Consider the following 15,689-nt stretch of genomic DNA (forward strand, 5'->3'; position numbering starts at 1 on the left):
TGGAAAATTGGGCAGACTTATTAAACGACTAGAGATACAAACATAACTGATTTGAAAAATATTACCATTTCACATATGAAAGAGAGCGAGTGAACAATATATAAGTTTAAGAGAAGGTAACTTTAGATTTTCAAAATCATTGCAAAAACTTTTGAAGGATCTGTCAATCTATACTTATAAATGCGATAGTCATCCATTTAACACTCCGTACTGGTGAGTCCTAGGAAGTTAAAATTTGATACAGCAAGCGCCAAACGTGATGGCGAGCCCGCCCCCATGGCCACAAACTCATTTTCAATGTATCCACCCAAAGAAAGAAGCGGCCTAGAAGAGCACCAGTAACTGATATTAAATAATTGATACAAAAATCAATTATTTTCGTAACCAAAAGCGACCAATTCAACAGTGTTAAAGAAGCTACTGTATCGCCGAAACATGTCGTGATATAGTTTTCAAATAAAGTTTGTGAAGATCAAATCGGGGGGTTTAGTTTATGCAATTGAAAAATGTTCTACTATAATTTCGGACAGAATGTCCTACGAAGAACAATCTTTAGATACTCCTTTAGATATTCTTTACTTCGAAGAAAATGAAGTATTGGCTGCTTTGAACCAGGTAAAACCGCCCATTGACAGTATTAATAAATATCTGCATCAAAACCAGTACCATCCCAGCTCTATGGAAATTGTCCAAAGTTCGTCCAATTTATAAAAAATGTATATGTAATGTAAAAGTATGAAAATATCCTTATAGAACGAAACTGCAGTAACGATAGTTACAAATAAAAGTGGTAAAAAACATAAAAAGTTTCAATTCTCTTTTCTTCATAATAATACTTTTTATCTACCAACACCACATACATGTCAACTCGACATTTTTTACTGTTCCATCTCTGAGATTAGGTCTTTTTTCAGCTTCAACTTCAGCTAATTCTATATGTATTGTTTTCACCTAATAACTTATTGTAATTGTATTGTATTGTAATTTGACTCATACTTCTGTTCTGCAGTTGGGTGTAACCTTTGAATAGTGTATAAATAAATAAATTACTTTTTCCTTTCTTTCCTATAAAGTTTTCAAATTTTTGTATATCGGTGAGGAACCAGAAATTTTTGAGTTGAATTAATTGACAATTTTGATTATTAAGTCAGTATCAAGAGTCTCTATGATGAAATTCATGATTATCGTTTACAACCTTTCATTTTTTACGAGTTTTGAACGTTGTATCCACTATACTGGAAATAAAGAAAGCCTCAAGAGGTAGGTATTCTGTAATCTTCGACTAGAATTTCAACTTTGACTAACCAATTACATCAAACGAATATTCCATCATTATATTATTCCCTTATAATTGATCGAATAAACTAGCTATACTTCAATTATTTGCAACGATGACTTCCAATTAATTGCTGGGATATTTCGTATGAAAAGGAAACAAATGATTAAAGACCCCAGGTGAACCATAAAGTGTTTATGCGGGTTTGCCAACATGTTATTATTTATTATTAAATTATACCCTACTCAAATTGTTCATTCATGAGCGACTCTACATACCATTTTACAAGAGGAAAGGAGCTTTATAGAGTCCATTATAACGCCACTCCCTGTTCGAGACGTTAAAATTTTCATACTAATAATTATGCGACTATAACTACCCACCCTATTATAATTTCGTTTTACGCACCTTACGGTTTCAAATTGGGTTCATTGACGGATGAGCTGTTGTGTTCAGTTTGTAGTTTATCATCGTTACACGTTTTATATAAGCTTTACCTGTATATATGATTTTTTGTATGCATGTTTGTTTGTAACTCTCAAGCTCGGGATCTGTATCGACAGAATAATAGGAAATTATTATTGCTTGATCTATTTGCGGGCAGATGGCGCTGTACGTCACCTCATTGATATTTCTTGATCTATTCGCGGGCAGATGAAAAACTAAAAATAACTATAGGCTATAATTGCAAAGATCGCTTCTCGGAAGCTTGAAACACTGGACGACAGCTGATTAACGAAAAAATCAGATTTTAAACAGTTTTTTTAAACTGTTCCGAACCAGAAAACTGTACACACCTCTGCCACTTTTGTTGCTTTATAGAGCTCGGTCAGACCTTCTTTGGAGTATTGTTCTCATGTATGGAGCTTCCTCGATAGTCTGGAACATCGAATAAAGGTTGGGGATCTAAAGTAATCCAGTTTAGCAAAAAACTTAATCCTCTACCTCCACAATTAGATCTCAATGGGGACCAGCTACAAGTGGTTGATCAACATAGATTCTTGGAAGTTATCTTTGATAAAAGGCTCACATGGAGACAACATATTCAGGAGACAAAAGCTAACTGAATCGTATCAACGTTTTAAAATCATTAGTTCATCACCAATGGGAGGAGAAGAGGGAATACTAATACGGACTTACAGATCATAAGTCCGCTCCAAACTGGATTACGAAAGTGTCTTTTATATGAATGCCTACAAAACATACCTCAAATACATTGACACAATCCAAACCACAGCACTACAAATATATCTACAAATATATTTCTCCTGGGTATCTGTTTTCTAAAACTCCGCCATGGACCAAAAAACCGCTATTATATTGAATACATGCCTAAGCAACTACAATAAGCGCGATACGCCTAACATAATCTTCATACAAAGATTCAGAGAACTGATAAACAACCAGCAATTCGACAAAACCCTTTATACCTACGTATCCAAAGAAGTTAATAGTACCTGATGTGCTGTTTGTTACTACAAACACTCGATACAATAATAGCAACATACGAACTTCCCAATTTCTACTGTATACACACAGCTGGAATACTACAAATGTTGAGGTCTCCTAAAAAAGATAACAGTAAACTTGCCGTATGCAAAGACTCCCTTTCTCATCAAAATTCCCTATCGACAATAACTACTCACATCATCCTTTGGTTCAAGATATCTTCGACACCTACCAGAGGTGTCCTTGTGAAAATCATCTGGATCCCTTCTCATGTAGGAATTACGGGCAACGCAGCGAAACAAACATATCCAACTTCACCAAGACTTGAAATCAGCAGCTCGACAAATGATTATACAAACATGACAAATACATTGGAACACATGTACCACCAAACTAATTACAATCCAGTCTACAGTTTCTGCGCTGGACCTGCCCCCAATGACAAGAAACACTCAGAATATATAGGCTCCCTACTCACCCATGGTTACCTGATGTCTTCACAAAATCTCCCTACTTGTGAATTTTGTGGTAATTCACTCACAATGGGGAATGTTCCTCCTGACGAAAATCAAGTAGTTTTCATAAAAGAGCCCTAAAACAACGCATTTAAAACTTATCATTTCAACCTTTTTCTTTAAAAAATTATTTAAATAGTTAAAAAAGAGGTATGAAATGATGCATTCAACATTTAAAGGGATTCGTTTCTATTTCACCATTTGGCAACATCGGTTATAGCTAATAAAGGACAATGAATCTGTTACCTGTATGAGACAAAGATGACATATTTCAGAGGTTCTGTTTACTTATGTTCCGAGACATTCTGTGACATATGACATTTTGTGCACCTAACCTATCTTCCTCTATGTAAATAAACAACAAAACAACTGTTGTTTATGTGACTTGTGGAGGTGGTATTGAACTATAATTTATATTTTGCCTTAATTGTTGATTTATAAAGGTAATTTTCGTTTTTTGAAGTAGAAGTGAAAGTGAATTTGAAAAACTCGTGAATTAAACTCAACTTCATTTTGTTCAAACTTGCATTTGCTGTAATAACCCAAACTGAAGAACATTCCCCATTGAGCACATACTCAGTGGAACTCTCAAAGACATTCTCGGCCTACCTAACCAGCTCAGTATCGTGATACAGTTCCTCAAGGACTATCGAATGTTTACTTTAATCTGATTTTTATAGTTTTTACTATTATGTAACCAAATCGCAGATCCCATGTCAGTATTAAAAATTGTTAATGCGCCGATTGGTAAGAATTTTATTCTCTAGGATGTCGATGAAAACTTCAGTTAACAGTGAACCATGTTCACTGTTAAAATTTTCTTGTCCGTCATGGGAAGGGATCAACCTAAATCTCAGTCAAATTTAAAAACTCTGGATATTGGTAAGAGGGCTAGTAAGGTCATAATTTTCATGAGTTATTTTCAATTTAAGATTGTATGTATTAGACTCGAACAATTTGCATAAACAAATATCTTGTAGTGAACTACCTCAAAATTTATGAACGGTGTGGTTAACTTTGTATGAAACGAAACCAAATTACTCAAATGAACAGAAATAGTAGATTGGAACCAAGATGAATCATTGAAATGAAGTTGTTTGTACATTGTTGCATCAAATCACACATTGTACTATCCAACTTTTTCAGCTCTCGATGGTACTTCCCAAATGGTACGAAAGTGTAAGTCACTATCCATATTTGGGAACGGCTATAGAGGAAATACTCAGATAATGTTTCAATAAAAATATTAATGTAAGGGAGGAACGTTATTAAGATGAGGCGTTATTAACTTGTGAGAATTGTGTTTATTCGTTACTCAGCTTATACCTAGACCCTTAAACCCTTATTCAAATTTTCTCCAAGAAGTCACCTACTGCATTATATATCTGACAATATAATTCAAAACGTCCTTGATTACCCAAATTTCATTTCAGTTATCCTCGTAAACTGATTGATACACAATGCTAGAATTTCAATAGGAAAATGAACGGCGTAGATTTATAATAATAATCATTACAGCACGGCTTCTTTCTGTAGGTACCGTTTACAATGGTTATTCGCGTGAGAAAATAAATTCTCTGTTAATTGAATAAAATCAAGTTTAAGACCACACCACGTTTGCCCTTGGTGAAGGTTGAATACTTTTGAATGTAACCGACAAAATTGATTCATTCGTACTTGAACAAATATATTTTTAAAATAAATTGAAATGTTGTGCAATGTTTTCGACGATCATTCTGAGGTAATTGATTTATTCTTGGATAACGAACATTATTATATCTGGATTACCATTCTTTGGGTTTACACAGCGGACACTTGATGAATGTCACAAGGTATTTTTGTCTTTCTGAAACCGGTACAGATTTGAGAAGAAAATATAACTTCATCGAATAATTCAACTCAAGGTTAATAAAATTATGCCAGCCACTATGATTATTTTCAATATTCTTTGTTTGAAAATTGAACGATCAATGATTTCATTTAGGGGTAACAAATGTTGTTTTGAAAATTATCCCCCTTCAATGTCTTCTTTGTGAATTAATTTCAAAAGGGGTCGGCTTCAAATTTGTTTAGTACAGTTCAACTTCTTATGAGAGGTCTTATTTATCATTGCTCTGACCAACAGTTGTCGAAAAATTGATTTGGAAAGTCACAGAAGTGACTAGAATTTACCTGTGTTGAGGTTAGTGGTTTTCAAATTTCATTAAATTTTAATAAAAATCATTAGATTAAGTCTCTTTCAAGCGGAAGTGATTAAAACGAAAACCTGCTGAACAATCAAAGTAACACCTGGGCGGAAAAGTACCGGGCCTAAGAAAGAAAATGCTTTTTTTGTTCAAAATTGCTTTGTTTATTAAAATAATCTCCATCAAGAGTCACACAATTATTCCAACTTCGCTCTAACATTTCATGATTTATCTTTTGCCTATATATATATATATATATATATATATATATATATATATATATATATATATATATATATATATATATATATATATATATATATATATATATATATATATATATATATATATATATATAAAATCTAGAAAGGTTAATGCAGTCAAGCTGCTGTAAAATAATTCCATGAAAATCAAAAAATGAATAGACAAGTACTCCTTGATCATTCCCATATTGATTTCAATTTAAGAGCCACCGGTATACAGCTGTTTCAGCCTATTGGGCATCGTCAGTACCGGGCAGGCGGTCCTCGATTGAAGACAAAATGAGAAAAAAACAAGAAAGTACTTGATAAAAATAGCTGCGTAAACGCAAGCGAAACATAAGTGGAACCACCTATTGGTGTGACACCCAAGTCACCTTGCCAAGTTTTTATGTCAGTGTTGGTGGTTTGACCAATCAACCGACAACTGCGGTAGCAGAAATTTGGGAAGCTAACCTGAAATGCCATCGGAAAACGAATCCACATGTTTCTAGAAATTATATGAAATCTAGAAAGGTTAATACAGTCAAGCTGCTGGAAAATAATTCCACGAAAATCAAAAAATGAATAGACAAGTACTCCTTGATACCTGATACTCCAAGTCAACTTGGCAAGTTGACTTGGGTGTCACACCAATAGGTGGTTCCACTTATGTTTCGCTTGCGTTTACGCAGCTATTTTTATCAAGTACTTTCTTGGTTTTTTCTCATTTTGTCTTCAATCGAGGACCGCCTGCCCGGTACTGACGATGCCCAATAGGCTGAAACAGCTGTGTACCGGTGGCTCTTAAATTGAAATCAATATGGGAATGATCAGAAGATGGCAAATGGGACTTTGCCGAAACGTTGTGAAAATAATCCTTATGAGGATAAAATACACAGAACACGGAGCGAAACCCGAGAAAACAGCTCATCATAATATATAAACCCGTAGTCATTAGTTCTGTTTTTTTCTCTTAACTTCATCTTACTTTACGAGGATGGTGTTTTTCTCAGTGCAAGAGAAAATGAAAGTCTAAGGTTTCAAATATAAAGTTTAATAAGTAAAACAACGACTTCATGGACAAAATAATAAAAAAAAAGTGTAAAATCTTATATAAAATAATGTTAAATTCTATAAAATAAAAGAAAATAGAACAAATAATTCACTGCAAATTTGACTGTGCTATTTACTATCAATTCAACCTGTTGATCTACTACAAATGCACCAACTCAGTACAAAATACTTTTAGATTTACTTTTACTTAAGGGAGAGTGGTGTATAACTTCAAATTTGCGCCCTTTTTTGTAATTGTAATATGAACTCTAGCTAAACAATCAGCACTAGAAAATCAACAATATATAACCTCTTTGCAAATAGGAAGTGGACTCAGACAAAATAATATGTGAACCCTCTCTCAATATCAACTGGTTAGTAAAAAAAAATAAACACTCACATAACGCCTCTTAGGGTGGTTCATGGTCAACCATAGGTTCTGTTGAACCGCTGTGGTTTCAACAACAACACTTCTATTTCAAACTTCCCTGTACCCCATACCAGCTTGAGATTTCACTATCCATTTTTCCTAAATTTCGCACCATGCGCTTATAAACAAAATAACTCCCCTATTTTGGCCACCTCTTTCAGCCTCGAAGGCTTAGGGATGAGACCCCCGCTCTCGTCTCGACGGACTCCGGTCACCGACTTTTTCTGTCTCTCGCAAAAACTCGCAAGCCCTGACGTCACCAACGCTAGCCACAAAAACCTCATCTCAGCGTTTTTTAACTTTCCCAAGCGTATGATCTTCGACAGGATGCAATATATACATTTGTTTAGTCTAGCCCAACTTGTACATGACCACAACGACGCTCAAAGGTCCGATAGTCATAAAATAGTTCAGCGCTTTTTCAACTGGAAAAATATCGACACCGAAGAAACTGGTGATCGACCTCGATCTCTATGAATAAAATAATATTTTATTTCTGACCGGGATATTATAAGCTTATATAGTCATAGTTACGCTATCAATAAAGAGGGTCATAACTCCCTTGGGACATTATAGATTTTATAATTCCCTCTACCTTTCACAAGTAAAAATAAATAGAAATGAAAACTGAACCATATTTTATTTATTCACGTCATTACAAATAATAAATGTACAATTTTGAAATGTTCCCTGAAAATTACTTCCGCCACTTGAAACAATTTCTTCTTTTGTATGGCTGGAGCTTCTGTTCACTACAGTCGAGGTACCTGCCTCTTCTGATGACAAAGTAGACAACATACGCGCCGTTTTATTTCTCAATTCGATGCTATCCTCCAAATACCCCTCCGCCACCGTGGAACTTTTCCAACCTCCGTGTCTTTTTAAGTTAGTCATAGTTGCTCCTACATTGGCTAGAGCAGTAGCAGAAGTGCGACGAAGGCAATGTCCCGTATAGGAAGATGAGTTTGGCAATCCTAAATACATTGCGATTTTGCTGGGGATTTTCCCAAACATGTTTTTTCCAATTGGCTGAGATGTACATTTATTTTGTCGGAAGCTCAAAAAAAATCGTTCAATACCTTTAGGACGCAAAGACATATAAAGTCTTAATGAAGGCAAAGCGGAGAACTCTTTTTCATCCACAACTGTAAATTTCTTCGATACACCAGTTTTACTTTCACTACCATAACGGAATCCCGGTCCTCTATATCCGATATCTTCATATTCAAAAGTTCCTGACTTCTGCATCCTCCAAAATAACCCATAATCAAAACAACCTATAACAAAAAAAAGGAAATAAATACACACAAAAAGGAAAATAAGAAAAAAATTACCTTATGCAATAAATGAATATCATTAGGAGCGTCCTTTAGGAATCTGATAAGATCTTTAGGAGATAAAACAGCAGACTTTTTCGGCTTATAACTCTTACTCTTCCGTTTCAAAAAAGCCTGTAGTTCATTGAACTTGGTGATATCTCGTTTCTCATGTATAGTCACCATCGATTTTAGCATTGACCATTTAGTCCATAAAGAATTCGGACTATACGTTTCTGACTGAAACGAATAAACACAATTACTACCAAATCTACCGAAAAACATAGAAAATTCCTTACCAGTTTTTGAAAATATGCCAGAAATACAGTTTCAGTGACATCTTTTGGCATAACATTTTTCCGTGTCAGCCAGTCCAGATATATCTTGTATTCTTTTTGGTATACGGCTTCACTTTTCGATGGAATTGATGATTCTCTTGCTTGTTCACCTTTTTTCAAAATATCCTCCATTATATTTGGGGTAGAAAACACGTTTTCACCGCAAACACAGCTTGATAACAAAGTTCTGTTTATAAACAAGTAACATAGCAACAACCTAGCAACAAGAAAACTCTACTATAATCAACGGTACCTGATTCAAATATACCGAGAAGGTAATGAATTGGTACATTTTTCCGTTTCAAAAATGAACAAAATTTTATTGAAATCAGTCAGAAATAAAATTATCTATGTACCACGGGAATTAATGAGCCTTAATTACCTCAGGCAATTGCTGTCCCTCGGGCCAGAGGCCCTCGGGACGCAAACTTTGCCATCGGTAATTAAGGTACTCCTAATTCTCTTGATACATAAATAACTATTACGGTAACAATCGCAATGGCAGTTATTACAGTATCATCAGCAAAGCTTGTGATTTTCCCACTGTTTTGCACATACAGTAGGTCATTGAGGTATAATATTGGTTCCAGTACCGTTCCTTAGGGTACTCCACATGTAATTGATTTTTTCCGTCTTGATTTTCCTTCGAATTATAATATTTGCCCATGGTCTGTTGGATAACACAGGTCTGCGACCAAAAAGCTGCATAGGATTTTTTTACATTTTCTTACAGATTTTGACCTCCCAAAAACAGAAAAAATATTCAAATTATTATATCACATAAGTTTTTATGTATATTGCAGTATCTATGTTCATTGGTAATAAACCTATATGATTTTTATTTGAAAATGGAGAAAAACAACCTGAGCTGTTGGTGAGACAGGGAATGTTTTAACATGTTGAGACAAGTCAAATGACGTACATTTTTAAACAATTATATGCAAACTACAATTTAAGCACATAATTTTTAAAGAAAAATAGCGATAATCATTTCTTCTTTGATTTGATTTCTCATTTTTTATTCTCTGCTACAATCTTTTGCCGTTATTTTGGCGCAAAATAAGTTCTAGCATATTAAGTTGCATTTATACCTTCAATTGACGCCTAGTGTATATCGCTTGAAACAAAGAAAAGCTCTCAGTAGACATACTGATATTCAAGTGAACAGTGCTGTTGTCTGTTAATCATGGCTACAAGGGGTTGTGTTATTTCTCCAAACAGTTTTTGTTATATCTGTGGTGAATTCGCTATTAAAAGTCAACAGAGAAATATAAGTGATTTTGTAAGGAAAGTTTATTTTGCCTACTTTAAATTAAAAATTGGTGATCAAGATAAACCATGGGCCCCGCATAAGGTGTGTAGAAGAGCGAAGAAGATCTTCTTTTGTGGTTTAAGGGAAAGAAAAATGCATTTCTATTGGAATTCCTATGATATGGCATGAACAGAAAAATCACACCACCGACTGCTACTTATGCTCGGTTGGCGTAAAGGGATTCAAATATCCATGCGCTTCTTATGCTTGTGGGATAGCAGAGCCAGAGAACAGCCCTGGAAAAAAGTGATTGGCCATCCCGAGAAACTTTGAAACCTGGAGTGAAAAATGTTATAAATACTACCTTGGTACCACCAGAAAAGGTTTTGTTGATGAAACAATTTGTAAAATCGCTGCAAAAGGATGGAGACTGTTTCAAATATTTATGTACAAAGTTCCCGAAGCTATCAGAAGCAAAGTTGAGAGAGGGAGTTTTCACCGGCCCCGACATAAGAAAACTTTTAACGGACCCTACATTTGTGGAAACTATGAATGAGAAGGAAAAAGAAGCTTGGGTATCGTTCAAGGACGTAGTACGAAAGTTTTTGGGAAATACTAAGGATCCTAACTATAAAGCCATTGTGCAACGGATGCTAGTAACATATGAAGCTCAAGGCTGCAAGATGAGCTTCAAGGTCCATTTTTACACTCTCACATAGACTATTTTCCTGAAAACCTGGGAAGTTACAGTGAAGAGCAGGGGGAGCGATTTCACCAGGATGTCCGTGATATTGAGAGAAGGTACCAAGGGCGATGGAATGTCACTATGCTTGCTGACTACTGTTGGCTGCTTAAGCGAGAAACTGAAGATGGAAATCGGAAAAGGACTCGTCAAAGTATCAAGGAAAAGAAGAAGAGGTTTCATAAAGAACATGTATAAGTATATGTATCAAAATAATGTTTCGTTTGCTTTAAAAAAATATTTATTGTTTGAAAATTTTGAATAAAGGAGTGTTTTAACCAATTTTTTGTGTTTTAATTTGCAAAAAATCCTTATGTGATAGAAAAAAATGGCCATCACTTTTGAAATCAACGCACTTTAAAACATATAATTCAGTAAAAATATCTCGTGCAGCTGACAAAAAATTTTTTTTCGCAGGCCTGTGTAATTCTTTAATAATTCATGTGATGGACCTCTTATACCTGTCCTCAAGTTTTCGTAGAAGAATGGAATGGTCAACGGTATCGAAAGCCTTCGTGAGATCTATGAATACTGCTACTGATGGAATACCTTTTCTAATGCATTGTATATGTCTACAGTTGAGACCTGTTTGCGTCATAGGTAGATTTCCCCTCCCTAAAATGAAAGGACTTGCTTTTCAATGTATTTTATATATTTCAAGAAAATTATCTACCGACCCAAATACATCCCAGTTCATTAAATGCCTTTTGAAAGTAGGTCAACATTACATCCAATAATGACTTTCATTCCATTTCATCCAATATCAGTAAAAAGAAATCAAATAATAACTGGGTCTTTCAACAGGAACTTCCAAACTTTGACAATGTTAATGATCTTAATGTCAAATTAGTTGTCATTTATTCAGCCAGTTTTGCTGAATCACGGTCACCATAATCGTCCTACCGAGAAGATTATTCGCAATATGGTGGATAAATCTGAGTCCACAGATTCAGTGAACGATCGACCAACACCCGTACGTCGACGAAACGCACGATCTGCCGAAAACATCGCCGCTATCTGTGAGAGTGGACAGGAAAGCGAATAAACAATTTCGAATAATGTCTCACACACACTTTGTTTTATTTAAATTTATAGATAGAAAGCGCTTGAAGAAAAACCCTGTACTTAGGTTAGGTCTAAAGTGAGTGGGTCTATTTGACCCTTCACCGCAACCCACAAGGGTTTATTGTGGCTCACACCTTTTCAGACTCGACTAAATAAACCCAACTTCTTGACGAAGCCTATTAGTTTGTATGGTGAGTGGTCTATCAGGTCAGATGGTGAGGGTACGGATCTGCCGAACTCAAAGAACCTGATTCGGTCCCCAGCGGGGCAGGCACAAAGTATATGCTCTGCAGTTTCATCATTTTCCAAACAGAGGCGACACACTGTCTCCCGACTGTCCGAGTCTCTGCAAATGATCGTTCAAATGACAGTGACCTGTAAGAAGGCCTGTTAGACATCGTAGTTCATCCCTACTGTAAACCAACAACTGTTTGTATCAAGGTGAATAAAGGGTGAATAAACGCCTTGGACTGAGTCAATCCTGGAAGATTCTGCCAGAAGTCCATAAATCTTCTTGCCATCCAGGTGTTCAATGTTTGCTTGGCAAAGCCTTAAGCGAGGCAAAGCCTCCTTTTGCAAGGGAGTCAGCAGCGTCATTACTTTCCAGACCAGTATGGCCAGGAATCCATACCAAATACCATCTGTTTAGTCTACCTATAAAGGAGAGTCTTTTTTGGCAATTTGCTCTTGAAATACATTCTCATTAGTTCCTAGGCTGGTAGATATCTCTCTCCTGGGTCTCCGACTGAAAACACCTGCACCAGAACCGGAACTTGTTTTTGATCCATCTGTGAACCAACAACTATCTGCTCCTGATATGTCCTTGTCCCGGAGGACCTAGTCCTCACTACTCGGAACAGTACTTTATAAGTTCGTTGTTGACAGTTGGAGGCATAAAGGCAGAGGTAATTTCCAGAATGCTGTGACTTCCAATGTCAACCAACAGTTTGTTGCACTCTGCATTAAATTGATGTGTGCAATTGGCAATGTGCACAAGTCTGTTTGCAGTCCATCTAGCCTCTCTCTCTCTCCAGAAAGACCCTGTACTTACCAGCTACAAAACATTGGTGAAGAGTATGAAGAGTATGATATTCTCAATAGGTTGATACAGCCTAAATTATCTGTTCAAATAATTCAGATAGTGCACACATAATAGAAATGTACCTCAATTTGACTTCAAGTAACTGGAGTATCTGTAAAGTAGAAACGTATACCACCAAAATCTATCTCCAGAATCACAGTTTGTTCAATTTCTGAGGTTTGCATTTCATAAATAATAAATATTATCATATTCCCTTTCAATAACTAATGATCGTAGCATGTCGTTGGGTGTTGATTAATTCTCACGGAATTCAGCGTAATAAAAATCGTTCTTATTATAATCCTGTCGTATACATGTCACGAAACACGGTCTAAAAATTAATTTTCAGAAAATTACAAAACCATTTCAGTTAATTTCAATCCAGTGAGATCTATTAGGTATAATACCGAATTAGGTTCGTAATTTGTATCATAAACAAATTATAAAGGAACACAATTGCGTACCTAAATAACCACGTAATTGATATCCATTTATTTTTTGTTTCTCCTCCAATTACGAGTCATTACCTGCGTAGGTCCCGACACGAAGGCTCTGTCTTTTTCTGACGTCTCTTTCAATATAAAACGCGAACAGAGATGTGGCTAATGAATATGCGGGTGTTCGTAATTTCCAGTGATAACTATACTTTAGTTTAGTTTTATGTGTGTTTCTACATCTAGGCTCAGATCCCTGAAGAGAGATGGAGGGAGTAAAGTTGGAAGAGGATAAAAAATAATAACCATTCACACACCTGTTGTATGATGAAAATGACACAGCGCAAAGGAAGAGACTCATTTTAGGTAGAATTTTTTTGGACACTGAGTGTAGTATAGTCACGGACTTATGCCATTAAGCTTAATTAACTAAATTATATACCTCCATTTCACAAGAACTGTTGAGTTGTTTTCAATGGTGGTAAGATAATCCGAAATATTGCAAAAAGGTAGGATGATGGTAAATATGTGTATACAGTGCAAGGCATACGAGGGTGATCTGAAAAGTTTCTGACCTCAACATAAAGATAGAAGCTACTGAATTTAGTTGTTCATCTGTTGACAGTTATAGTCTATCCATTCCCAATTGGAACGGCAATAAAAATAAGAGCACTGCGAGGGGTGTTCATAATCACTGCCCGAAAAATCAATTAGGATAATCATCATTTAACAAATAAAGTCCACGTCGGACCAAACAACTTTAGGTATATAAACAGCTAACCCTTGTCTTTAGATTCAGTATCAATTTGCTTCTCCTGAAGATGATAACCTTGTTAGCGAAACGCGCGTCGAGTGCAAAAATATCAGTTTGGTGTTAGGGTAATTGATCTCTAGAAAAAGTTTTCAACTTTTACACCAAAGGTTCCAATCTCATCGTTTAAACCGATTTTTGTGAAAATCTTGGTGTTTTTGGGTACTTTCATCAATATGGCTTTCTGGAGACCTTTTGAAACAAATGATAACATTACGTGTGAGGAATCTGTGTCAATCGACAGGGATCCGGAATTTGAAAATATAGACTTACATGTTCAGCGAGTAATTTCAAATATTCATGAATGCTTGAAGAAGGAAAACTGTCACACTTCACAGAATGCTATTGTGAATAGAATATGCGAGTTAACGAAACTATCTCGTTCAACAGTTCTTCGAGTCATTAAAATAGGGGATGTCATTGACCATGCAATGAAACGAAAACAAAGGAATAAAAAATTCGCAAACGTTGATGGTGCTACAAAAGATGTGATTCGGCGAACAATTTATGGTATATACTAAAAAAATGAAGTACCAACCTTGGTAATGATTTGGTATAAATTACTCGACTATCCCGATTACAATTACAAATCTTTGGAAACTCTACGCGGTGTCTTATTGTCTTGTGGTTTCAAATATAAAAAATTGAACAATCGGATGGTTATAATGGAATCGACACGCATTGTTCAACTCTGACAAGAATATTTGAGGCGAATGAAAAGCTACCGAGAATCCAGAAGACATAATATAATCTACCTCGACGAAACTTGGTTTGACACCCATGATGTTGTCAAATATGGCTGGGTAGACGAAACCAAGTATTGTGCTTTGAACACACCTTCTTCAAGGGGAAAACGTGTTATAATTTTGCATGCCGGGAATGAAAGTGGTTTCGTACCTAACGCTTTGCTTCTGTCGGTCAAAAATTTAAAAGATTCGTCTGCTGATTACCACGAATATATTTCTGCGGCTTTATTCGAAACCTGGTTCAGTGAGTAGCTTCTCCCAAATTTTCCTCCAAACTCGGTTATTGTTATGGATAACGCTTCGTATCATTCTCAGTGTTTGGCTACAATACCAAACAATAACACAAAAAAGCAGATATTGTCAATTTCATGCGAAATCATGACATGAAAATACCCGAAAAGATTCCAACGAAAAAGGTATTACTGGCGACCATAAAACAACGTAATTGCAAAAAAGAGTATATTATTGATTCGATGTGTGAAACACGTGGTCATATTCTCTTACGTTTGCCTCCATACTATTGTGTGTTCAATCCAATTGAAATGGTTTGGGCCACAATGAAAGAAAGCTTGCGGAAATGTAATCAGTCACCGACTTTGAATGCTGTAGTGCTTGACAATATAAGGCGAGTGGTGAATGAAGTAAGTAATAGTGATGTGTGGAAGAACTGTGTGGCCCACGTTATAAAAGAAGAAAACAAATATTATGTGCAAACTTCCATAAATCCAATCGTTATTCAACCCGATGATGATT

The 15,689-nt window shown here is 35.7% G+C and overlaps 2 protein-coding genes across 2 annotated transcripts in view; one reads left to right on the forward strand and one right to left on the reverse strand.

Annotated features, from left to right (window-relative positions):
- The window catches only part of Al (aristaless), a 310,346-nt gene that overhangs the window by 278,481 nt on the left and 16,176 nt on the right, over positions 1-15,689 (forward strand). The gene's annotated exons all lie outside the window — the stretch shown is intronic.
- Positions 7,773-9,042, reverse strand: LOC141486849 (uncharacterized). The gene is made up of 3 exons (XM_074185420.1): positions 8,767-9,042; positions 8,486-8,707; positions 7,773-8,428 (listed from the first exon to the last, which is right to left on the reverse strand). The coding sequence occupies exons 1-3, from the start codon at positions 8,935-8,937 to the stop codon at positions 8,258-8,260; spliced, it is 564 nt and encodes a 187-aa protein (XP_074041521.1). The 5' UTR covers positions 8,938-9,042; the 3' UTR covers positions 7,773-8,257.

This window comes from Leptinotarsa decemlineata, unplaced genomic scaffold (genome assembly GCF_025532065.1).
Source record: "Leptinotarsa decemlineata unplaced genomic scaffold, Ldec_3_MD MMD2_tig00026374_RagTag_RagTag, whole genome shotgun sequence".
Classification (NCBI taxonomy): Eukaryota; Metazoa; Arthropoda; class Insecta; order Coleoptera; family Chrysomelidae; genus Leptinotarsa; species Leptinotarsa decemlineata.